Raw genomic sequence first — 27,095 nt, 5'->3', positions numbered from 1 at the left:
ACCAGGAGCCCTGTGGTAGCTGAGGAGCCACAGCCTTACAGTGAAAAAGTTGGGGGTAGGTTTGTTTTTCTGCTGAATGCAGGTGAGAGAAACAACAGAAGGAGGTTTGCTGTTGTTGTGAGAGTCAATCTGAGGTTAACCAGGAGGAGAGTCACCCCACTGGGGGCCACAACACCAGGGTTAGAAAGAATGTGTTCAATGCACGTCAACTCCGGATTCTTTATTCATGCCTCCAGGGATGATTCAAGGCAGACGAGTGCACAGGGAACGGCACCACATATCATTCATACAGCTGAAGACAACAAGACAAAAGATGGAACAAATACTACAAAACTATTCACTAAAAGTGCATTTATCTGTTTATAGCTTCACCATTTACTGGGTATGTAAGACTATACAACTTCTTTAACTAGAAAAGCACTCAGAGAGCAGTACTCTGTCAAAGTTGTTCATTACCCCATATGGCATTGTCAGAAATGCAGCATTTATTCATTTAATAATTTTTTTGGTAGAAATACAGCATTTATTTATTAGTTATTGATCAGAAATCACAGCAACATAGAATGTGGCCATTTAATATAGACGTAACCATAAATAAAAGGACGTTGTGCTGAAGACAGGCTTGTGTTCTGCATGTGTACGTTACGTACGGCTACCGAATCACGTGACCTAAATACAGGTCCTTCTCAAAAAATGAGCATATTGTGATAAAGTTCAGTATTTTCTGTAATGTACTGATAAACATTAGACTTTCATATATGTTAGATTCATTACACACAACTGAAGTAGTTCAAGCCTTTTATTGTTTTAATATTGATGATATTGGCCAAAAAGTAAAGAAAAACCAAAAATCGCTATCTCAAAAAATTAGCATATTATGAAAAGGTTCTCTAAACGAGCTATTAACCTAATCATCTGAATCAACGAGTTAACTCTAAACACCTGCAAAAGATTCCTGAGGCCTTTAAAAACTCCCAGCCTGGTTCATTACTCAAAACCGCAATCATGGGTAAGACTGCCAACCTGACTGCTGTCCAGAAGGCCATCATTGACACCCTCAAGCAAGAGGGTAAGACACAAAGAAATTTCTGAGCGAATAGGCTGTTCCCAGAGTGCTGTATCAAGGCACCTCAGTGGGAAGTCTGTGGGAAGGAAAAAGTGTGGCAGAAAATGCTGCACAACTGCAAGAGGTGACCGGACCCTGAGGAAGATTGTGGAGAAGGGCCAATTCCAGACCTTGGGGGACCTGCGGAAGCAGTGGACTGAGTCTGGAGTAGAAACATCCAGAGCCACCGTGCACAGGCGTGTGCAGGAAATGGGCTACAGGTGCCGCATTCCCCAGGTCAAGCCACTTTTGAACCAGAAACAGCGGCAGAAGCGCCTGACCTGGGCTACAGAGAAGCAGCACTGGACTGTTGCTCAGTGGTCCAAAGTACTTTTTTCGGATGAAAGCAAATTTTGCATGTCATTTGGAAATCAAGGTGCCAGAGTATGGAGGAAGACTGGGGAGAAGGAAATGCCAAAATGCCTGAAGTCCAGTGTCAAGTACCCACAATCAGTGATGGTCTGGGGTGCCATGTCAGCTGCTGGTGGTGGTCCACTGTGTTTTATCAAGGGCAGGGTCAATGCAGCTGGCTATCAGGAGATTTTGGAGCACTTCATGCTTGCATCTGCTGAAAAGCTTTATGGAGATGAAGATTTCATTTTTCAGCACGACCTGGCACCTGCTCACAGTGGTGCCAAAACCACTGGTAAATGGTTTACTGACCATGGTATTGCTGTGCTCAATTGGCCTGCCAACTCTCCTGACCTGAACCCCATAGAGAATCTGTGGGATATTGTGAAGAGGAAGTTGAGTCACCAGACCCACAACTGTGAATGAGCTTAAGGCCGCTATCGAAGCATCCTGGGCCTCCATAACACCTCAGCAGTGCCACAGGCTGATTGCCTCCATGCCACGCCGCATTGAAGCAGTCATTTCTGCAAAAGGATTCCCGACCAAGTATTGAGTGCATAAGTGAACATAATTATTTGAAGGTTGACTTTTTTTGTATTAAAAACACTTCTTTTATTGGTCGGATGGAATATGCTAATTTTTGAGATAGGGATTTTTTTTTTTTTTTTTTACACTTTTTGGCCAATATCATCAATATTAAAACAATAAAAGGCTTGAACTACTTCAGTTGTGTGTAATGAATCTAACATATATGAAAGTAATGTTTATCAGTACATTACAGTAAATACTGAACTTTATCACAATATGCTAATTTTTTGAGAAGGACCTGTATGTAGCGGGTGGTGGGAATCGATGGGACTCAGAAACACCCCCATAATTTAATCAATTGTTCCTTTATCATTTCCAACAGATAAATCCTGATAAGTCCACAGTGGTGGATTTGTAGTAGGATCACAATCATGTGATCGTCAGCAGGCAGCTGATGAAGTGTTCACTTGTTGTCATGGTTACAGTGACACTGTGCCGCTATCTCGCAACATTTCAGAAATCTTTAACAAATCCGTGGATCCATACTATAAGCTGCATCACTGCCAAAATCTAATCACTTGGTCTTTGTGTCATTTCTGACCCTCCCTGAAAATTTCGTCCAAATCCGTCAGTCTGTTTTTGTAATGTTGCTAACAGACAAGCAGGCGGACAAATGTACGCCGATTGTCACAACTCCGCCGTGTTCCTTGGCCAAATAATAGAACCAAACCAGACTGTTTTTTTATATAACGTAGCTTTAAAAGGCACATCAGTACTATACAGACACAGTGAATATACAAAAGGTTGTATAAATTTAGGGTTAATTTAGTTTCCAGTCACTGATTTGACCATCTGTATCAAAATTACACATTTAGGATTTTTTTCATACAAATAAATCTCTACACTCACTGCAGCTCTGGACACCAGCTCACCTACAGCCCGTCTAAACTCTGTCAAACTACTTGACACGACAAATTGCAGTTGTAACACTGGAGTAATTCAGTCATACAAGTTTAAAATTGATTCTGAAGATGACGAACGATAAAGAGTCCCAACCTGCAAGTCAACAGGACTGTCATCAGCACACTGCAGCTTTAAGGTGGTAATTCTCAGCCATGACGAAGACTGCTTATTTCACTCATTTATTTTCCAGCATATAAAAAAAAAATATACGATATGTACATGAAACTTGTTTTCACTATAGGGTTTTTTTAATGTCCTATTGAAAAGAATGGGATTCCCTTACAATTTAATTAAATTCAGCAATTAATAGTCCCTTACTCTATATGAGGTAAAACAAACAGAAAATGGTCTTTAAAAATGAAGCATTGTTTCAACCAAAATCCTTCCTATGATGCAACTGGAATCCCATTTGCATCATCTGTGGTAAACAATGCAGCTATGTTAAACAAGAAATTCCACCCTAAAGCATTTTGTTGTTCGTTTCTGCATTATACCCCAATTTATACTGATCTGTGCCTGATGAGTTACCAGGACAACATTTGAAGAGGGCCTGTTTCAGATCAGATCTTAGCCCAGTGTTAGCTTGGTAGAACAAATCAGCTGAACCCAGGCAACAGCACTGCTTGAAATTATCCAGACAGTCATTACTACCAGGTGTAAATAGAGCTTGTAGAAATTAAATAAAGCAGATGTTTTCAGTCTGACCACAACAAGAATGCTTCTGTGCAACACATGCGTCAACAAGCATTAACACAAAAACACATTAAAACTGCTTTGCTCGCTAGCATGAATAGAATCCTTCGTAAAGAGAAACAGCGGACATTGAACATTGTTTTGCATCAATTTCATGTTTTAAAAAAAAAAAACCTCACTTTTATTCATGTGCTAACATAACTGCACAAGGGTTTTCTAATCATCAATGAGCCTTCCAACACCATTAGCTAACACAATGTAGCATTAGAACACAGGAGTGATGGTTGCTGGAAATGTTCCTCTGTACCTCTATGAGATATTCCAGTAAAAATCAGCCGTTTCCAGCTAGAATAGTCATTTACCATATTAATGTCTACACTGGATTTATCATTCATTTAATGTCATCTTCATTGATAAAACTGTTTTTCTTTCAAAAATAAGGACATGCTCCTGCTAGATATAGAATCACTTTATTCATCCCCGAAGGGAAATTCACATGATGTATGTGCCGCAGGTTTGCAGCAGTAAAAGGAGACTTATTGAATTGTTTTAATCGGACCCTAACAATCATTCTTACATTGTAGATTGTCCAACAGGACCAGTGACCTGTCCAGGATGTCTCCTGCCTTCATGCTCAGTCAGCTGGGATAGACTCCAACCAACATCGACCCTCCAGAGGGTAAACACGGCATGGACATCTGAACCAAACAGAAAATGGTATGAAACTAGCAGAAATTAAACAAACAGATCGTGTAGTGTGAAAGGGTTAGAAACTAACCTGTAGACATCAGTGGGTCACAGAGGAATCGTCATCAGGCCTTTGTCATCTTCCATCAACAGACCTCAGATCAACTCCGTCCTACAGCTCTTCGACCAGACTTCGTTCCTCTCCTCATCCATCTTGTGAAGCGAGTCCATCCCACTTTTAGGACACTAAACCTAGGGTGACTTCAGCTCAGGCAAAATCCCATGTCATTAAAATGCAATCAGTTCACACGAGACCCAAACGTTGGCCAGAATGTCCATCAATTGGCAGAGATGACGTAACGATCGGTAAAAGTCCAGTGCGAGTGTCGTGGAAGTTGTAGAGCTTGTTAATTGTCCCATCAGTCAGTTCAAGGTTCATGTGATTTTAATCACATTCAAGCTCTACAGTTCAAAAGTCCGATGACCTGCAGCAGGCCAGTGGGCTGAATATTGATTGGAAGATGCACAAGTTCTTCAGACAGCATATAAGAAAAACAAAAACTACACAATTTCCTTCATGAAATAAACAAACATAGCCAGCACCTCAATGGTCAGAAGTGCAGAGAACTTGGACATTTTTGTGCAATAACACAGAAAGACCATCAGAAAAACAAAACAGCAACACTAGTATAACCAACATTTTCAAAGTGTCCAGATGTGTTACCAAGAACATGGTGGCTCTACATACCAAGTTATCTAATCACCAACAGTTTGTATTGCTTTTGCCATTTTCCTCTCTCATTGTGTCAGATTTTTCTTTTGTAATTTTTAACCTCCATGTTTTAGTCATTACATGCCTTGTTCATCTTAGTCTCTTTGGGGTTGTTTTGTCAAATTATACTATAGATATTGAACTACATTTTCACAACCTCTAAAAGTCTGCTTTTTAGCGCTACTCTGCACTCCATACCATAGACCTCACAATTTACAGTCTGAGCCCTGCTGCATTCATTTTATCGATCTGTCGGTTTTATTTTCCCGTCTGCTCTGTAAACAAAGCCTGCAGATCAACTGAATACTTAGGATTTTTTAGATCAACTGGCTTTTGCATTGCTCCTACGCAGCCAAGTCTATCCTTACAATTATCCCCCAAAACACGTCAGAATCGGCTGTTCATTCACACGATCAGCTGAGTAACAGAATCAGATGGATCCTAGTCTGGTTCTGCAAACCACAGCGTGATCATTTTGGTTTTTTTTTCCTGTGAGTTTCTTAGGGCTCGGCCATCATTGAACACAGAGAAGAAGGGGAAGGAGAAAAGCCTTGCCATCTTATGATACGAGTCGACTCTTGACCTCGTTCTCTGCAGCTCAGAGGCGACCTCACCCAGCGAAACCCGTTTGCAAAGCACCATTTATAACGTAAAATGCTCCAGGATAGTTTATTTTTACAACCGATTCTGACATGCTTGTCCTTTTCTCATCACTGGATGTTCATGTGAGATGTCAAAATAAGCTCTGAAGATGGAATTCAAACTACAACGCACTGAGCTGTCTTTAATAGCATTTCCTGACATTTTAGAGCCTAAATAACTGCTTATATATTGAAAAAAAAAATGTAATCACTGAAATTAATCAATTACAGCTCTAGAATGAACCTTCACACCAAACTTCATTCTAAAAAGTTCCTATTTTAAAGGTCAGATGGAGAACATTTATGAACCAATCCTAGTTTTAGCTCAAATTTGGTCACTGCCAACAACTTTCAGAATCAAGACAAATCAGACACATTTAGCAACTCAAGTTTGAAATTGTGTGTAAATAGTTAAATGATGACCTAATTAATGTTGACAGTAGAACTACAAGAATTAGTAAACTAATTTAACATTTTTTGAAAATAAATTCTGTGATTTCAGCTTCTTATGAGAGTGTATTTTGTTTTCACATCTGTTATAGTAAACTGAACATCTATGAGTTGCATCCTAAAGACACTGAGAAACCACAGTGACTTTTTAGAATCATCAGTTAATGCAGAAACTAACAACTATTTGCAGCCACATCTATATACACAGGATATTAAAATACAGACATGAAACTACTGGGGGGGGGGGGGGGGGGGGGGACAGAATAAAAAAAAAAAAAAACAGTAAATCAAGTTTTTAAAAAAAGCTGTATAATCTGTTCATACAGTGAAACTCAACCAAGAAAGACGATACAAGTAAAAGATGCCACAAACTAGAGTTAGTGTAATTGATAAACAGTTGTCAACATTTACATGCCTGTCCCCCATTCCCAGTTTAAAAAATTTTTTTTTAACGTACATTAAGTATTTTTAGGCACTTACACTCAAAGTTTTTCCACTTGCTAGCACATACAAGTCAGGAGTTCTCACAGGAACTGCTAGCAAAAAAACCAAGTCAGGTTCATTTATTTAAAAAAATAAATGAATCACACAAACAGCCAGTACTGCAGATGTTACTCATTTGAAACAGCACAGGTATAGAACCTACAGTCTTATGTAGTCAATTAAAATAAGTCAACTTAAAAGGCAAAAAAAAAAAATGCCCTGCAATTTAGTGTTATGAAAAGAGTAGGACTAAGTTATTCAATATGTCTGAGGTTTCCAGCTGTAGTTGCCGTTTGTCACCATAAAACAACCCAAATTTCAGCATCACTCCGCTTTAAGTTGTCACTCTGTCAGGTTTAGTCCCTCCAGCAACCCAACCAGCTTCCCCCTTCCCCCGATTTAAAAAAAAAAAACAACAAAAAAACAAACCTGTACTAACCCTGTTGGTGAATTTCATCTCATGCTACACTTTAAAGGCGTTTGGTTACAATCGCCTGCAGGGAGGCCTCCCAAACAAATCCTAAACTAGAACTCTATACAGCTGTTGGAATTAAACCCAGTAGAGTGACAGCAGTCAGAAATTAACCACAATATGTGAGCAAAGTGCGATTAACATTAAAGTTTTGAATACATTGACAGCAGCTCATCCGGACTCAAGCAAATTGATTTTTGTTTTGACCGATCACAGATTTAAAGCCTGTGTTTGATCTTAACCTGAATATTCAAATTTGTCAAATTTCTGTGAAGTCTTAATATTTAAACTTTTAAAAAAAGTTATGTTTCTACTGGAAATCATTTTATGATGCTGTATGAAAAAAAATTCTCACTTTACTAAACAATGTTCTATAAGTTTAGAACAAATGGAATAAATGCATTTAAAGAACTGAACATCAATTACACAAACTGCAAAAAGCACTTTTTAACCCTCATGTTGTGCTGTGGGTCAAAACTGACCCGTTTACTGTTTGGAAATGTGGAAAAATATATACATTTTCACAGTGGAAATTCTACATTTAACATTTTTAGGGAAATTTTGGGTTAAAAAAAATGTTTCAAGTTAAGACAACATGTCTATAAAACAGTGCTTTGTTAGTCTATAGTTTTGTTTGGGCACCATCATTTGCTCATCAAGTCAATAGAGATGAAATTTAACTATGGTCTGATTGAATCATGGCCAGATCAGGTAAACTACTGTGAGGGTAGAATGGTGTAGCAGCCAGAGAGATGGTGTGGTGATGCTGGACAGACAGGTGCAGATATAAACAGGGACAGGAGATTACAGTTTACTACAGCAGACACATGAGGGGATTTGTACAACACGATACTACTAACACTAAACAAATGCGACGGTCTTCACAACTCTGGTTGGCAGCCGGCCATGTTGGAAAGAGAATGAGAGCTCAAGATAAAAGCCAACACCAGAACCAACATTTAAGACAGATACCACTTACTTTGTGTAGATCAAAATGAAATGTCTTCTCCAGCATGGCTTCAAACTACGCATCGGCGGCCATGCTGGACGACGCATGGCGTGGAATGGACAGAGACAGCCTGAAGAAGCGGCACGGCGGCCATGATGCGAATAACACGCCACGGCGGCCATGTTAGAAAGACAGAACAGGTCGGCACGGCGGCCGAGGAGAGACAACCCATTAAAAGAAGGAAGTAAACACGGGACTTACCGTAGAGCGATCATCGACGACGCAAGTGTTCGCACTAAGCTAAACTACGGGGAGATGAACAACCTGGAAACAAAGTTACACACTGATCACATCCTAACCTTAAGACAAATGGAAAGATGAAACGGAAATAAAGGATAGAAGGCACAGTGGCCAAAAATATACATAAATAGTCCTCACAGTTCGTAGATTCTACCTGAAAAACCAAAAGAAAGAAACAGTGAATTGGTGCAAACAGGTGAGAGGTTTAGACTTCTTGAAAATACAGTTTAAATCACATTCATCTGGATGAGACCTCAGTCAGATACTGCAGCAACAACCTGTAAAACCCTGAAATACAATGTACTGACCTCCTCTTCATAAGAGGTGAAGCTTGGCGTTTTCAGCGATGTTCTTCAAACATTTTGAGCCTCACCAACACTCTTCACAGCTGGCACTTTGACAGTTTAATGCAGAAGATGACTTCCCCTGCTGGTGCCATTTTTTTTGTATCTGCACCTGTTTGGTAAGTGACAAAAGCAGTCCAGTTACATGCACCTTTATTTCTATAGCACCTTCCTAAAACTAATGTTCAAGATGCTGCAGAAAGCAGACTAAATGTACCAGTTGTAGTGCAAAGAAGGTGGTTCGACATGGGATATTTTGTCAGTTATGACCCATGTTGACAGTATTAATCTACTTCAAGAGTCCAAAACATTTTAACAAAAACCAAAGACTTTCACAGAATGAGCTGTGTACTAGCCCCTTATTTTACAGATGCAGCTTTAACTGTCATGGTTCACATGCAGGTTTAAGCTTTAGGCTGATATACATTTAGATGTGTATTCTTGAATTGTGCAGCTTGATTAAATCAAATTTTATTTGAATCTCAATTTCAAATTGAATTCTGCTGCTCTGAAAATGCACTTAATTGCTCTTTTGCACTGGCCTGATGTAACATGTTTCATTACAAGAAAAGCAGTTGAATTTTAAAAATTTAATATGCAAGTATAAAATTTCAGCAAGTCTCATACTTTTAGAGCTACTGAACTGCATTTCCAAATGCTTCTAGTTAACTTAAGTCAAACAAATTCAAGTACTACAGCCACAAATAAAGCCATTAGTAATAAAACGTTTCATAAATTGGCATCTAAATGAAAAATCAACAACCCCCTCTGTGAAACATTTAGAATACAGACAAGAATCTATCAACCAAGAGACAACACGTAGTAAAATGAACTCTGAAACAGGGAAGAAGCAACATTCCAAGACAGCAAAAAAAAAAAAAAAAACTTTTTCAGAATAAAAGATCTGAGCCTCACTGCATTACGTTCCATGCGATTCTAATTTGTTTGTGCCATAAATCGATGCATAAACACAGACAGTGTACGTAATGCGGCCAACCAACAATGCGTTGACCGATCAGCTGTCACGACGTCCTGTGACGTTGGCAGCCTACACTGCGTTTCCGTTGTTAAATGAAGGCCCGAAATGATTTACATCCAAGTGAGCGGTATCTGTTTTAAAACCGAATCCAGTTAAATGATTAAAGTTTGACTAACCGATGTGCTGCAGATGGACTCAATATGTTAAATCAATAAAAGCATTAGAAACGTTGAAAGAAACTCGAAGCACACTGGGTGAGTGAGGTCTGCTCAGGTGTGTTGATTAGCGTGTTTAATTACAGGCGTGAACGCGCTAATCAACACACCTGAGCAGACCTCACTCACCCACCCTCAAACTCTCAACCAACTTTCAGACTTTTACTGACCTGTTTTCTGTCACTTTGGGCTCCTCATGCTGTCCGACGAGGTTTTAAAACCATCCGCAAACAGCAGAGTTGAGCGGGGTCCGTTTGTGCGGCTGAGGCCTGCAGGAGACAAGGAAACGCTTTAAAACAGGACGTTTAACAAGCCAAAATGCAAACAATTCAACACGCCACAAACAAGCTGATTTCCATTCACCTTTAACAGACTACGAAGACTCGTTTCCAGCCAGCGTCCTTGTAAATTCAACTGTTCAGCAGAAGTTCCTGAGATAACCATCCTGAACTTGCATCACTTTGGTGAGTGAGGGAAGAACCGCTGACCCACCTGCTTTACACAAACCACAACAGGCTGACTTCCGGCTCCTCAGTTTACGGAGACGCGCCCCAAAATCACGTGTCACGTTTTTTTTCCCCCTCATCCTGCGTTTTATGACGATTCTGATCTGTAACACTAACTTGAGTTGCACTGAAACCTTCAAACAGTGATATATATATGAAGAATTTTGCAGAAACAGATAACTCCATTTTGATAAGTTTTCAGAAAACCTTTTGTTTACTTGCGATAATATCAATAAAACTGAAGTTGAATGGAAAAAAATACATGAAAAATTGAGAAAAAATAAATTGTTATTGTTATCTCAAGAAAACAATAAAAAAAAGTTTTCTGAAATTTTATAAAACAGAGTTATCTGTTTCTGCTAATAAACTCTTCATTTATTGTTTACCAGTTACAGCCTTAGTGATCAGCTGGTTATCCACGAGTCCACTCTCTGTGACACCCTGAACACATTCAATGCTCTCTTTGACACACCTGGCAGCAGAGAGAGTGTTCATCTACCCCGGCTGGAGGAACAGCATCAGTCTCTGGTCCTGCAGCTGCTTCAAGTGAGCTCTTCCATGAAGAGAATCAATACAACAAAGCTGAAGGATCAGATAGGATGTCGGCTCACAATTGAGTCCCGACCAACTGGCAGGAGTTTCCCTGGACATTTTCAACCTGTCCCTGCAGCTTGCCACAGTCCCTGTTAGCCTCAAAACCTCCATAATTGTGTCTGTGCTTAAAAAAATCAGCAGTCAGTGATTACTGCCCTGTTGCTCCGGCCCCTGTCCTTTTTCCTCCTTCTCAATCTTTTTCTCTTTCTCCCTCCTATATCTCTCTTTCTCTCCCTGCTTCACCTGCCTGCACTCATCTGATCACGACAGGTGACACTCATTGCAGCAATCAGCTCACCTGCCCACTACCTCACCTGCACACTTTATAAGCCTGGTTCTTTCAGTCACACTCCTCCAGACCGTAGACTGTCAGATCCCCATTTGCACTCCGCTCCCCTGGATTTCATTACATCGACTCAGTTCTCATCCCTGACTAATTGCCAGTCCCCTCTCTGTCTCCAGTCGTCTGTCTATCGGTCTTGTTTCTTGCCAGCTCCTGGATTCCTTGTGTATGTCTATCTTGCCCTTTTAGCTTTGTTGCCCCTGAGTTTGTGAGAATACTGTTTATTGATTTAGTTTTAGTTATATTGCTTGGGCTTCCCAAGTATTCTGATGAAGAGCGTAGTTGTTAGTTCTTGTCTTGGTTTTTCAGTGTAGCATATTTTTGTATTCAGTCAAAGTACAAAGATAACCATAATGGATCAGGTAGCTCCAGTTCTACTCTGAAAAATTTATAATTATTTTTAACCAGGGTACTTAATTTAACTAATAGATTTTAAAAAAAGTTACTACAATAGCCTATTTTCACCTACACATCATCAAAATCAGGAACATCCTGTCTCAGAGTGATGTTGAAAAACTAGTCCATGCTGTCCAAATTTGAGGTCTGTTGGACTTACCCCCGATGAGTTATTGATCTCAAAAATTGACAGTGAATTCAAGATGGCCGACTTCCTGTTGAGTTTACAGTATGGTCGTGATTGACTTTTTTGTGTGTCCTTATGTGCTACACATGCCCACCCAATGTTGTAGCTGTAGATGAAACGTCCTGGCAGTTGGCCTAATGACCACTTTTTCAATTTTGCAGGGGGCGCTATGGAGCCATTTTGCCACACACATGCGCAACTACCCTAAAATCTCAAATGTTTCGCCATTCCTAATATGCATGTCAACTTTGACGCATTTTGGGGTATGAAAAGGCCGCCAAAAATGCAATTTCGCCGTCCGTAGAAAAAAGTGGAATAATAATAATTCCTTGCATTACAATAGGGTCCTCGGCACCGCGGTGCATTTGGACCCTAATGATACCCAAAACAGGAGATTTAAATTTCATTTTAACTGTTATATTTGAGATTCAGTTTGGTCATCAGAGGGGTGGGACAAGAGAAAATAGCATTTTAGGAGAAATTTCAGACTTATTTGGTGTTTTGAAAATATTTTTGATCATTCTCTTCTCCTAGTTTTTTTTTTTTTTTTTTAGATTTAGTCGCAGTACAAGTAAATTTACACAACAAGTGCATGTTTTAGTATTTTGTACATGGATTATTTGAAATTTGATGAGTGGGACATAACATTTCCTCCAATTCTGGGATGCTTTTTGGTCTTGTCAGAGTCTACTCTGTCCACGTACTATTTGTTGTTGTGGTGTGCTCCGGTTAAATGTCAAGGTTGAAGCTGTTGAATCCTTCACTGCAATGGAAACAGAAAGGTCGAAAAGGATGACTGGGGCCTCTTCCTGTAATGTTCAAGCCGCCTCATACCTTGTTCCTATTGTGGAAAAGCCCCTGGTATTGAGTTTGTTAGCATTTAGTTCAAAACCCCAACATGCCATGTCCAGCCTCACAAAAGGAAGCAGCTTAGCATAGACTGCAGACTCCAGTCTTGATTAAATTAAGAAAAGGCATTACTTGACAGAATATGATGACATTTTTTTCTGTGGCACTTCAAGCTTAATATAAGTAAGCACAACTTCAAAGTAAAACAAATTTGTTATTAAAACTAATTGGAAAGATACAGATGTCACAAAATGATGATATTTAAAACTATGAAGATCTGAGGTGGAGTTTTCCTTTAAATCTTCAGTCACAAAGTGCAGTAAAGCTCAGAGGCAGCGTCCGGGTCTCTGGAGCACCCATGGGACTCTAGAACAAACCAAGCTGGTGCTTAATATACCTCTAGAAACTACACAGCCAAAAGAAGTGAGGGAACCAAAGGCAACCGGCTCTCTGTTATATCCACCACCTGAAGCTCAGCTTATCCCTGTTCCAGATTTGTACACACACACATGCAAACACACACAACCCGTGGATTTTGTTATACCAATATGGGAATCATACACTCTGGTATGGCCTCACTGACTAAAATTCTCTGGGATTGTGCTCATCACTGGCTCATGTATCGCCGCTGCGGGTTTCTGTTTGTCCCTGATCTTCAACATTTTGGTAGAAGTGTGGATTCCAATAAAGGCTTGTTAAACAACAGATTTCATTCTCTGACTCAAGAGGGCCCTGCATGGCCCAGAGGCGTAAGCTGCTCCTTTGAACATCTAAATCCCCATGCAGCGTCTGACTTCCCTTTGTTATTCACTGGTGGATGTTCCTTCACTGTTTTTTTCCGTGTGTGCTATCGCTCTGGAAAGGCTCCAGTGGGCCGTGCAGAGGGAGCTTTTAGCTGTAAAGATCATCTCATTGAGATCATCAAGCCCCACTTAATTGAACTTTTATATGATATCTTTGTAGGGGCGCAGGGTGAACATATTGTTTTGATAAAGAATTCATTAGGCAGAGATGGGGAGCCAGATTTAATGAGCCCCTCCCTGGGTTGGAGATGAGAGACATGAAACAAACAGTGAGCTCTCAGCCTGCATGTCTGCTGCCCTCTCCTGCCTGCTGCTGTGAACACACATCAGTCTGAGGCCAGAAGTTCTGCCTCACCAAGCCAGCGCAGTGTTTTACAGCCAAACTATGTGGTTTATCAGCGTTTTTAATTTTCAGTGATGTAAAACACTCACAGCAGTAATTACAAACACAAGGCAGCATGACTGTAAAATCCAAGGCTGCATTACCAGTAGCAAAGCAGGCACAGTTTCATCCATCCATCCATTACATTTACACCAAAAACTGCATTTCCATAAATATACCTACGTATAATGTTTATACATTTTTTTCTGCACTTTCCAGTGGCAGTAATGCTAAAAGTCTGAAAGTGGAGCCATTTATCCTTACAGTGTAATGTCCAGTAATCAGATCACAGTAACTTTAAAACCAACTGGACTTTTCTTGACCATTTCTCATCAGAACAGTTCCAATAGTTCACCTCTCTCTACAGTCAGTGATTGGTGGATCAGCTGCTGGCCTGCAGATGATTGGCTCCTATAAGGTCACAACATAAAGAGTCACACTTTGCTGTTGTAGCTGAACACAAATCCCACTTCTGCCTCACTGACTAGCTGCGAGTTTGGCACTACTAGTGTGGTTCTAGGTGTCACTAGTTGGACTTCTGTTGGCACTAGTTGGACAAAAATGCCACAAGTTGCTGAAAATGACTGACTAGTCAGAGTTTTTGTGCAACTAGTACAGCAAAGTGCATAACTAGTGTGGCTGAATGTCCAACTAGTGCTGACAAAGACCAAACTAGTGAAGAAAACTAATGTCTGATATCAAGGACATGGAATAAATGCTCAAAGGGCTTCCCATAAGACAGTCAGCAGGAACATGCCTACATTCAAGTGTTGCACAGCAACATATTTAACATAATTCAATTATTATAACTATGATTTAATTATGTCAAATCAACCAAACATATGAAGCTAGGGGAGCTGGGAAATAATCTAAATACTAATCTAAAATATTTTTTAGAATAATCTAAATAATAATCTAAAATATTACATGTAATAATCTAAATATTGATCTGAAATATTATATATAATAATCTAAATCTTAATCTAAAATATTATAGAAAAGATTTTGTTTCCGACAAAATAAATTAAAACCACAATATTGAATTTGAAAGACATTGTAAAAATGCTTTAATTATATAGTTTTATTTTTGTTTATAACTTCAAGACCTTAATTAATAATAAATTACAACAGACACTAAGTTTTACATGTATTCTTGGCAGCCTTCACAATTCAGTGTCTAAGTGCCTTTCAAATGAAACAATTATTTACATTTTAATTCACATCATTTACAATTATATTCAAGCTATTTTACTTTAGACAGGTTAACACACTAACACATACAGAAACATATTTTGCTAAAAAAAAAAAAAAAAAGTAAAAGTTTTTTCTTCGTTCAGCATTTAGCTCAGATTTTATTATTCCCTGTCACTGTTCTGGCATTGTTTTCAGTAGAAAAGTGTTTTTTACTCTTTGAATTGACCACAAACACAGTTAACTGAAACTTGATCCACTCCACTTAACATTTCAGCTATGATATTTGCTGCTTTAGATTGATTGATTATGAGTCAAAATATCATTTTATAACTTAAAATTTTCCAGGTTTTATTGAGTTCATTAAAGCTGCACTGAAGATGCCTTTTTAACAAGTTACTTTTTAAATGATATTTTCACAATATGTTAAATTGCTAAAACATGGGGAAGGGTTGTATGATTTCTTAATAGCAGATCTGTGAGACTGCAGAAAGTCTGATCATGTGATTGCATTGATCAGTGCAATCACATGAAAGCTGTGCATGCCACAATTGTTCCCTGAATCCCAAGTTCATATATCGTATGCTGTGAAAAACCTAAAGATGTTGGGTAGAGAAGTTTAAACAAGCAACTTTCAAAAGTGTTGCCAAATAGCTTAGTTTTTTTTCTTTGATTGCTAACACACATTGGTTGACACTGAAGTCACATTTTCAAAACTCTTAACAGTCTGCAAAACAGAAGCCCATGTGGACCGAGCTGTGAATCACTTTCCTTTGCTTTCACACAAAATGCATTCAGTGACCACAGTCACCAAAATTCATGAACTTTTTCCTCAGTTTCTAGTTCACCACCTGCAGAATACTAGACTTTTACAGCACATTGTTCAAATGCTAACACACTTTGTTCAAAACGGTTAAAAACACAATCAAAACAGAATGATGGGGGGAAACATGAGGAATTTCTGCTGCAGCCACATTGAAATCTATGGAAAATCATACCAAAATATTGACAATAAAAATAAATAAAGAGATTATGTAATTCCAAACACAGCAGAGTGTGGCTGTCAGCTGAAAACTGACGATGGTTTGCTTTTACATAAACCTCTCATTGGCCCAAACAAGACAGAGAGACTCATTTCTTTTTAGAGGACCTTCATGTTCTACTAATGCCAGCAGTGGAGATTGGTCAAAGGGTAAGAAATACTACATTTGTTGGTGTGTGGGACAATGTGGCATTCCACCACTCTGCTGCAGTGACTGTGTGGTTCACTGCACATCTTAGGATGTCTGTATTGTTTTTACCTCCATACTCGCCCTTCTTGAACCCCATAGAAGAATTTTTTTTTAAGTATGGAGGTGGAAAGTTTATGATCACTCTCCACACAATCAGCTCTCCTTGCTGGAGGCAATGAATGCTGGGTGTGGAGATATTTCTCCTGAGGCCTGACAGGGTGGATCAGACACTCAAAAAGGTTCTACCCACAATGCACCAGTGAAGACATCAGATGTGACGTGAATGGAAACTTGTGGCCAAATGCAGACAACAGGGTGTGAATGATACAGTTTACATGTCCTGCTGGTTTTTGAGTTTTATCTCTTGATTTCTATTCTGCTCCCTGAATTCTGAATTATGCATGTTTTTTTTTTTGTTGACAGTAGACTTTTTATTTTTTGTAAGGTCCCTATGCAAACACACAGAGGAAATACATAAATGCTGTTGAAGTAAAGTGCTGCATTCCTGATTCATTCTTGTTGCAATATATTATAATAATTTAGAACACTCAAAGTGCAAAGATCTTATTTTATAATAAAATACTGATTTATCTAAAAAGAAATCATTCAAACTTGAAAGATTGAACTTTATTTCATGTGATGCTCCCTGTTGTTTGTATTTTGTGGTTCGGTGTGCTCAGAGTGACAGCATTTGTTTCCAAAGTGAGACTATTTGCTATTGTTGTGGTTGATTGAGCTTATTTTGAGACATGAATGAAGTGTTTTGGGGATGAGATGAACTGTTTAGCTGAGATGCATGATGGAAATGCAGGCTGTTAAGAGCTTTGAACATGTGACTTCAGTTTGGACCCATGCTTGTTAGCAATTGAAAAAAAAAACTGTAAATGAGAGGAATGGCAAAAATGCTTTTATCTGTGGCATGCCGGTTCGTTTCTGGGTGTGTACTCAAGGTCAATTGGAATCTAACAAAGTTTTGCCACAGGGCTGCTAGAAGGTTGATCCAACCCTGTCGCTGTGTGAATCTGTATCACTTGAATAATTGTCATTTCAGTTTTTTTGGATTGCTAACACGCATTGGTCGATACTGAAGTCACATGTTCAAAACTCTTAACACAGCCTGCATTTCCATCATGTATCTCAGCTAAACAGTTAATCTTGTCCCCAAAACTGTTTCTCACCAACAAAACACTTCATACATGTCTCAAAATAAGCTCAATCAACCACAACACTAGAAAATAGTCTCACTTTGGAAACAAACGCTGTCACTCTTAGGACACTGAACTACAAAATACTAACAACAGACAGCATTACATGAAATAAAGTTTAATCTTTCAAGTTTGAATGATTTCTTTTGAGATAAATCAGTATTTTATTATAAAATAAGATCTTTGCACTTTGAGTTTTCTAAATTATTGTGATATTTTGCAACAAGAATGAATCATGAATGCAGCACTTTACTTCAACAACACTGATGTATTTTCTCTGTGCCTTTATATCAGTACTTTGGGACCGTACAAAAAAATAGAAAGTTTACTGTAAACAAAAAGAATGCAGAATCTCAGAATTCAGGGGGCAGAATAGAAATCAAGAGATAAAACTCAAAAACCAACAACACATGTATACTGTAACATTCACACCCTGTCGTCTGCATTTAGCCACGTTTCCATCCACGACACATCTGATGTCTTCTCTCGCGATGCACTGTGGGTAGAACCTTTTTGAGTGTCTCCTTCTATACGGTTTCTGATGAGGCCAAACACAGCTCACCTGAATCGGTTTTCAGCTGACAACTACACTCCGCTGTGTTTGGAATTATATAATTTTTTTAAAATTTATTTTTATTGTCAATATTTAGATATGATTTTCCATAAATTTCAATGTGGCTCCAGCAGAAATTCACCATGTTTATTCCCTCATCATTCTGTTTTGATTGTGGTTTTAACTGTTCTGAACACAGTGAGTTAGCATTTGAAAAATGTGCTGTAAAAGTCTAGTGTTTTGCAGGTGGTGAACTACACCCTGTGCCAAATTATTAGGCAAGTAGGTTTTTTGTCCAAAACATAGTCTTACAAATAAGTTCAGGCCGTCCCACTTTTAAATAGTCTTCTCCTACGCTAACTTTGTATTTGTCAGACATCATTTCAAATTATATTACATTTAAAGCAAGAAAATCACCACATATCACCAGCATGGACTGCTGTTCTGCAGACTGTGTTAAGAGTTTTGAACGTGTGACTTCAGTTTCGACCAATGCGTGTTAGCAATTGAAAAAACCTGTAATTTTTCCACTGCACTAATGACAAAATACAAGTATCTTGCTGCTATACACATGTCAACTCTCCATCAGGTCATACAGTGTTCACGTTGAATCGTGAATCTTCCTTTGTTCCAAAACAGAGGCAGCTGCAACTGTCTGACGATTTTCTGTGAACCCAGTCTGGAGTTAAACAGGACAAAACCAAGAGTAAAACACTTTGTATAAATGTGACACCAGAATGAGAATAATGCTGCATACAGTCGCCAAATAGGGAAATACTTTGTTATAATTTCTGCTCCATTCAGTTCTGCATTTGATTGATTTTCGTAGCAGTGGAGATCAAAGGCAGGAGGAGACAAAAGATAAAAGGAGATAAAAGAAGAGCTGGAGGAAACGCATCTTGGAGACTGTCACCACGTCGCCTCCAGTCTAGTGGCAAACAGGCTCTCAACAAACCTGAAGTGACTGAAAATCTCATCACAGTGCACTCGCCCTGTGTGTTGTCATGCAGGTTTGGGGAGTTTCTGGCAAAGTCAGACCACACCGTGTCTATGTTGTGGAACTGAATGTCTCTGCTGATCTGTATTCTGCTTCCTGTCCTCACGCAGGAATGAAGAGGGGGAGCATGGCATGTCAGAGAGGATTTTTAATATCCTGGAAGGAATTCTCCTCATGTTTACCCTCTGTTGTGTCTCACAGGATGGTGGGCCTCATCTGAGTTGCCCTTGATGCACAGAGTCTTTTTTCCAGATTCCTTCATATGTGTTTAAGTTACTCTTCCTCTCATTAAGATCAAAATGTCATTCTCATTATCAGTCTTCAAACAGAACCATGTTAAAGGGGCACTCTACCAATCATCATCAGGGTTATTTCTCAGATTTTAACAACAAAAAAGACAGAATAGCAAAGTAGAGGCATGTGGTTTGTGGATGTATACCAGTCACAGAAGGTCTAATCCACTACCAAATTGCATTCTTGAATTTCCATTTTCAAGATTGTTTGGACCTTGATCCACATTAAAGGGGCTCTGTGGAGTAAAAAAATAATTCTGGTTATAATCTTAGTTACAGAGTTTGCCACAAAAATGCATCATGTGTATACACTACCTGTCAAAGTTTGGACACAACTTCTCATTTAATGTTTTTTTCTTTGTTTTTTATCATTATTTACATTGTAGATTCTCACTGAAGGCGCCCTGTGACAGACTGGTGACCACTCCAGGGTGTCCCTTGCCTTCGCCCGAGTCAGCTGGGATAGACTCCAGCACCCCCCATGACCCTAGTGAGGATAAAGCGGTGTATAGAGAATGGATGGATTCTCACTGAAGGCATCAAAACTATGAATAAACACACATGAAATTATGCGGTCAACAAAAAAGTGTGAAATAAGTCAAAGCATGTTTTATATTTCAGATTCTTCAAAGCAGTAACCCTTTGTTTTGATTCCTGCTTTGAACACTCTTGGCATTCTCTGGATGAGCTTCATGAAGTAGAACCTGAAATAGTTTTCCAACAGTCTTGAAGGAGTTCTCAGAGATGCTGAGCACTTGTTGGGCCTTTTTCCTTCACTCTGTGGTCCATTTCATCCCAAACCATCTGGACTGAGTTTAGGTCAGGTGACTGTAGCAGCACTCCATCACTCTCCTTCTTGGTCAGATAGTCCTTCACAGCCTGGAGGTGTGTTTGGGGTCATTGTCCTGTTGAAAATAAATGATGCTCTAACTAAACGCAAACTAGATGGGATGTCATGTTGCTGCAGGATCCTGTGGTAGCCATGCTGGTTCAGTGTGTCTTCAGGTTGGAATAAATCCACAACAGTCACCAGCAAAGCACCCCCACACCATCATACCTCCTCCTCCATGCTTCACGGTGGGAACCATGCATGTAGAGACCATCCATTCACCTTTTCTGGTCTCACAAAGACACGGCAGGTGGAACCAAAGATCTCACATTTGGACTCATCAGACCAAAGCTCAGATTTCCACTGGTGTGATGTCCATTCTTTGTGTTTCTTGGTCCAAACAAATCTCTGCAGCTTGTTGCTTTTCCTTAGTAGTGGATCTTAGCAGCTATTTGACCATAAAGGCCTGATTGGTCAGTCTGCTCTGAACAGTTGATGGAGAGATGTGTCTGCTACTAGAACTCTGTGTGGCATTTATCTGGGCTCTAATCTGAGCTGCTGTTAACTTTCCATTTCTGAGGCTGGTGAAGGTAGTGTGGACAACTCAGACTCATTGGTCACACAGGTGACATGTGAGGAAAGTGCGGGCAATTTGCACATATGAACAGCTCGCAACTGTGAACCGCTTCTCATCATTCACTTTAAAGAGCTTTCTCCTGACTCGTTCACAAATGTCACATCTCTACTCAGGACTATAACATTTACAATACATTGAATGTGGAGGGCATAGTTTGACTTGTGAGACTGAGAAAGGTTTAATTTTACACGGTTTTTGAAAATGATCAGATCTTTGCAGCCTTGGCAGAGGTACAGTGAGAGTAAAAAGTATTTGATCCCTTGCTGATTTTGTTGGTTTGCCCACTAATAAAGACATGATCATTCTATACTTTTAATGGTAGATGTATTCTAACATGGAGAGACAGAATATCAAAACGAAAATCCAGAAAATAATTGGTGCCTTTACTAGATTCTCTTTTAAAAGTTGTAAATACTCGTGCAACCCCTTATTTTTCATTTAATATTTTTAATTAATTGACTTTACTTTGTGGAAATCTGGTATTAAAGAGTCCTTTTCTTGTAACAGACAGGGTTATTACAGAGATTACAGGATCATTTATGACTGAAAAAGAGCATGTGCTCAGTCTGACAGAAAAGTTGAAGTCACGTAATAAATAAATGCTAAAGCCTTTTCCACCACAGTTTTCCAGTAAGATAGTGTGGTAATATGTGAGACCGATAACTGATGCTGCCGTGGACTGAAAGCTACTTCTGTGACTGAAATGTTTAGAACAACAGAAATAAGAAAGAGCTTGAAGCTTTATGGGATTTAGTGGTGGAATTAAATTCACTATTAATGCTGCAAGTGTAGCTGCTTAATCAAATAAATAAATAAGTTACAGATACATAAACAATAATGAAGACTATATAAACCACACAAGAAGATTTTAACAATACAGAAAAATAATGTAAAAATAATAAATAAGAATAAACCATATGTAAAAAATATAAATAAAACTCAATAGAGTATATACTGGTGGGTGCGTAAGTTTGAATTATTCTGATCCACATATCTCTATCTTGTAACTGCCACCAGTGACTAATTCCTTGATAAAAAACCAGTTACCCCTGATTGACTTCTAAAATAACTAAATAGAAGAAAGAGCCAGTCATTTGAAAGGAATGACTCCCTTCAAAGAGCCATAAATGACATCTCTACTCTGCGTCGACACTGTCAAAGTCATCAATCAGATGTCACTAGCATACCTCCTCTAATTGCAAAAAATTGCAGAGGGCCTCTCTGGAGCCACACAGAACCCATCACACACTAACCTGTGTTACCTCTGATCATTTCTGCAGCATACCAGTAGTTGTTGAGGTGGTCAGGCCTGTTGGTGAACCATCCTGAAAATCCCTGGCATCCATCACACAATGGCCCCGGTATTTCAACTATCCCACCCACTCTTTCTTCAGCCCTCACTCACTGCAAATTCTGCAGAAACCGGAGGGGTGGACTGCTGGCCGCAGGCAGGACTTTGTGATTCAACTTTTGGGAAGTGCAGCTCTGTGGGGAATAGGGAGGAGGCTGCGAAGGCCCAACGAACTTGGGGGGAGTGACTCAGGGGGAGGGGGCGGCGGTGGTTTGGTGTTATAAACGGCCACCTCCTCCTCCGTTACAGCTACTTTGTGCACTGCACGTCCCTGATTGCCTCTCCGCGGCTCACAGCAGGCTGGAAGCGCGTCCTCCTCGGTCCGCTCCGCTCCGCTCGTGTCGTCCCGCTGCTCGGCTCCGCTCCGCAGACATGGCACCTGTCCTCCAAATGTTTGCTGTCATGCTGGCAGCAGCGCTCCTGCAAACTGCGACATCGGCCCACCTCAATGACACGTAAGTAGGCTGAAGGAGACTTTGATTTCAACCAGCTGCTGCATCTCATGCTGTCTGCGAAAGTTTGCAAAAGTTTTGCGCGTCACGTCTACAGACGCAAACGGGCTGCACGAGCTGGTGTCCGCAGTAGAATCAACTGCACGTGATTGAGAATAAAAAAAAAAACAACTGAAAAAATGTTGCACATTTATCTGTTTATGTAGGAGTATGTTTGTTATCACCAAAAACAAGCATCGTCCCACTGCTGAGGCACATAGTCCAGTGGTTGGCCTGAGGACACTGTTATGCAATCAGCAAAGAAACACCAGTGTGTGTGTGTGTGTGTGTGTGTGTGTGTGTGTGTGTGTGTGTGTGTGTGTGTGTGTGTGTGTGTGTGTGTGTGTGTGTGTGTGTCCCATCTGCTACCACTTTGCCACCATTTGATTAATAACCTGCTCAGATCTGCTACAGTGATCTGGATGAAGTGAAGCAGTGAGAGATGCTCTTCATGATGCTGTTTTTAGGCTGAAAGGCCAAACGGATGTCTTGCTTTTTCTTATAAAGGAAATTGTTGCTTCTCTGTTCTAAAGTTCAGTCCTTGCTGCCTCTGCATATTGATTGAAGCTCTGACCTTTGCTTTGCTGTCTTTCTGTGCTGTTGGTACTATAGCCGTCATGACTCGAATGCTTTTCGTTGTTTTGTATCAGAGTGAAGTGACTTTTAATCGTCGAGCAACTCGCTCTCTGGCAAAAACGGCATCAATATTCTCAGCAGCACCACCCAAAACTCAATTAAATGTGTCCTTTATTTCTCATTGGCAATAGCAGGCCCCTGTGTGCCAAGCAGCGTCCAACACAGAAAGTCCAGCAGAGCGCCTGGTTGAATCTAGAGAACACGGCTGCTTAGGATGCCCTTTAGTGCAGTTTCAGTGGAAAACACATTTTTATTAACGCTGTATCTGTCTTACTCTGCAGTGCAGGAAATACATGGGACTTTTCTCGATGTAGCACATTACAAATGTACAATCTCCATTCAAAATCTTACAAAAGTATCATAAAGCTGCTTTCAGAGTATTAAAATGTTTGCATTCAGTCGAATTGTTCCACTCTTGGGCAGTTTAAAATGGATATACCCAAGTAAAGTAAAAACACATCAAAATTGTACTTGGTGGTGTTTTTCAAAGGAGCAGAGCCGAGGGGTGTCCTGGGGAGGCCACCCCACACAACCAATAGGGAAGCCCATTAGAGGGATGTCCACACAGCCATAGAATCGTAATTACATCCTGTAACTAGAAGTTTTCTGGCAAAATATTTTTGCTGAACAATTTGTCTACAGCTGTTGTTACTGTACAGATACATTTTAACAGCACTGCCAGACCTTATTCAATCACGTACAGTAGTTGTGATGAAGCAGAAAATGTTTATGCAACAATCTTGTTTTCTTGGTTGTTGTGTGTTCACTGCAGAACACACTGAATCTGAAGGAACTTATCACCATTGGAACTTTTAAAAACCGTATAAAAGCTCTTGCAGCAGCTACTTATCACACTTGTTTTTGTTCTAATGTGAATTCTTAATCCCGTGCTTTAATCAAGCATACATTTTACTTATTTTGTTGTGTTGTCTGTTTATAATTGTTACGAGTTCAATATTTCTCAGGCTGCTGTCTTGGCCAGACTTTCCTTGAAAAAGAGCTCACTGTATCTCTGTGGGACTGACCTGGTTAAATAAAGAATACAAATATATAGACAGTGTAAGAATTCATCTCTTTATATACCTTTTCTTAGTTGGTGTGTATGATTTGGGTTTAGCTCTTATACAGCCTTTAAATTGTTGGGATGGAAGCTGCTTTGAAGAGTTTTGGAAGCAACTAAAAAAGCACTCAGAGTGCAGTACTCCACCATGGCTGCTTAGTCGTATAAATGGCTGAAATCTTTCAAAAATGCGTGGATCCAGACGAGAAGCCGCATCACCGCCAAAATCTAATCAATTGGTCCTTGTGTCATTTCTGTCCTTCCCTGACAATTTCATCCAGACCCGTTAGTCCGTTTGTGAGTAATGTTGCTAACAGACAGACGGACAAACCAATGCTGATCGTCACATAACTCACTGGAGTAACAAACTACTGAACAATGTGAAACTAACCCACAACCAGCAGCCAAAAGAAAGAAACTAAAGTTTAGATGGACACGTGATGCCTCAGCTAGGTGGATGTTCTGAGCAGACACTATCACTTTAAGTACACTCATTTTATATAAATGAAGTAGTAATTATCTTGTGAGTTTTATAGCAGAGTGAATATGGGTTCTCATGTACTCTCATGGAAGTATTGCCTGCATATGCAAATAGTAGTGAATGACATAAAAAAAAAGATTATTTGGCCTTCAGCAATTTGCTAAAAGAAATAAACTTAGATAGGTGCTGTGCTACCCTGATAAACATTGTTTGACTTGGCCTCTTGTTTTGCACATTTAAACCATACGCATTCTAAGAGTAGAACCTGCAATAAGATTTTTTTTGCCACCTGAATCAAGCTGTAAACTCATTATCATGTTTTTAGGTAGAGCATGTGTTAGCTTATTTACACTTTGTTACAGACAGAGAACAACATTAGCATTTCTGGCCACTCGGTGAATGTAAGTCCAGTATTAACACATTTTAACTGTTTTGGCTTCAACCAGCTCCAGAGGAAAATGTTTTGGTCTTTCACTGCTAAATGCTGGACTGTGTTCATCAGCTAGCATTAGCTGCTGATTAGCTGTACAGCCATGGCCATAAGTTTGGACACAAGTACCATGACGCTTGTGAATCTTAGAAAATACCACAAAATTGTCACTTACAATACAGTACACAACTCCTGAGAACTATATTAAGTTTCATATTTGAAAAAAACATCAAAAGAGTTTGGTGTCATTTTGTTATTCTTACCAAATTCTGTTGTGAAAGTACTGCATTTTTTTTGTTATTTTCTTCTAATATTATGTTTTGGAAACAAAGTTGTTCCAATTGTTGGAATTTATTGATATTATTATATCCCTTGTTGATTTGTTGACTAATTAAACTGGTGCTGTCAAAAAATATTAGCTATGTTCTGTAATAGACATCAAAACAGACATAGTAAGTCATGCTGTGTCCAAACTTATGGCCATGGCTGTAGCTTGCTTGTCATATAGTAGCATACATTCTGGTGACAGAGATAACCAGTGTTTAAAAAAAAAAAAAACAAAACCTGTCAGAATCCACAAAACTGTATAAACCACATGGATTAAGAAATGCCATCTGTTTATTGAATTAAAAAAATCTATAGCTAAATGTATTTAACAGTTCTTAAAGTAGTGTCTGATCTGTAATAGAAACAACGATGAGTCGGTCGACTACATGGGCAAAAACAACAGCGTCTTGAGAAACATTTATTTTTATTATCCAGTGGACAAAATGTATTTTTTTCCCCAAATAAAACCGTCTTTATCTTTGGAAATGGATTGGCCTGCTGGACTTTTTAACCACGAACATCCATCCGTTCTCTATACACCACTTTATCCTCACTAGGGTCATGGGGGGTGCTGGAGTCTATCCCAGCTGACTCGGGCGAAGGCAGGGGACACCCTGGACAGGTCACCAGTCTGTCTAACCACGAACAGCCGATTAATTTTTAGAGAAGTTAGCCCTTAGCGGTTAGCCTTTTTAGCTGCATGTTTGTTTCAGGTACTTGGTGCTGAACAGGGAATGTGTGAATATGTGAAGAGTTCATTTGCAAAAAACGGGTAACTCCGTTTTATAAATTTTCAGAAAACTAATTTTTTTTATTGTTTACTTGAGATGATAATAATGACACTCATAATTTATTTTTTCTCTATTTTGCCATGTATTCTACTGAGTCAAATCCACTCAACTTCAGTTTGATTGATATTATCTCAAGTAAACAACAACAAAAGTTTTCTAAAAATTTATCAAAACGGAGTAATCTGTTTTTGCAAATGAACTCTTCATGTGTTTTGTGGCTTTTTACAGCCAGCTGTTGTAAAAAAATAAAAATACTGAAAAACAGCAAAAATCTGTGCAGTGACACTGAAAGAAGTGTAGTTATTCTCTTTGATTTGTCAAAAATAATTACAACTTTCATATTACCACTTGCTGTTATAAACATATTTATTGTACTTTTGGACTATTCTGTCACATGAATTGAACAATTTTTGTGTTGTTTATTAAGCCCTCAGTGAGGATGAGGGCTTAATAATTATTTGATTTTTGATCAAAGTTGCATTTTGAAGTGATATAATTAGCAAATCATAACGCAGCAATTTAGAATATCTGTTGTAAATGTGCTCCAGAGCTTAAAGTGTCATGTCAATAGCTTTACAACGGCCTCTGATTGTGTCTCT

General features: G+C 39.3%; 1 protein-coding gene and 2 long non-coding RNA genes across 5 annotated transcripts in view; 1 reads left to right on the top strand and 2 right to left on the bottom strand.

Moving 5' to 3' along the window:
- Positions 1-4,094: 4,094 nt before the first annotated feature.
- On the bottom strand, positions 4,095-6,422 carry LOC110947437 (uncharacterized). The gene is made up of 2 exons (XR_002595407.2): positions 4,419-6,422; positions 4,095-4,338 (listed from the first exon to the last, which is right to left on the bottom strand). It is a non-coding gene; the product is annotated as an uncharacterized LOC110947437 (long non-coding RNA).
- A 40-nt stretch (positions 6,423-6,462) lies between these two features.
- Positions 6,463-22,528, bottom strand: LOC127536660 (uncharacterized). Of its 2 annotated transcripts, none has more exons than XR_007945739.1 (4): positions 22,183-22,528; positions 10,103-10,201; positions 8,703-8,850; positions 6,463-8,548 (listed from the first exon to the last, which is right to left on the bottom strand). It is a non-coding gene; the product is annotated as an uncharacterized LOC127536660 (long non-coding RNA). The 2 variants fall into 2 exon arrangements; XR_007945740.1 differs by having other exon boundaries at positions 22,215-22,527.
- LOC110964240 (alpha-2-macroglobulin-like protein 1) overlaps positions 22,510-27,095 on the top strand; it is a 50,592-nt gene continuing 46,006 nt past the window's right edge. Inside the window, exon 1 of one of the 2 annotated variants that reach the window (XM_051957538.1) lies at positions 22,510-22,735. In XM_051957538.1, the coding sequence (XP_051813498.1) occupies positions 22,653-22,735 (83 nt within the window). In that variant the 5' untranslated portion in view covers positions 22,510-22,652. The remainder of the gene's footprint in view (positions 22,736-27,095) is intronic. The other variant, XM_051957537.1, reaches the window with a different exon arrangement.

Source organism: Acanthochromis polyacanthus, chromosome 13 (genome assembly GCF_021347895.1).
Source record: "Acanthochromis polyacanthus isolate Apoly-LR-REF ecotype Palm Island chromosome 13, KAUST_Apoly_ChrSc, whole genome shotgun sequence".
NCBI classification, from domain to species: domain Eukaryota; kingdom Metazoa; phylum Chordata; class Actinopteri; family Pomacentridae; genus Acanthochromis; species Acanthochromis polyacanthus.
This window is presented reverse-complemented; position numbering and strand designations above follow the sequence as displayed.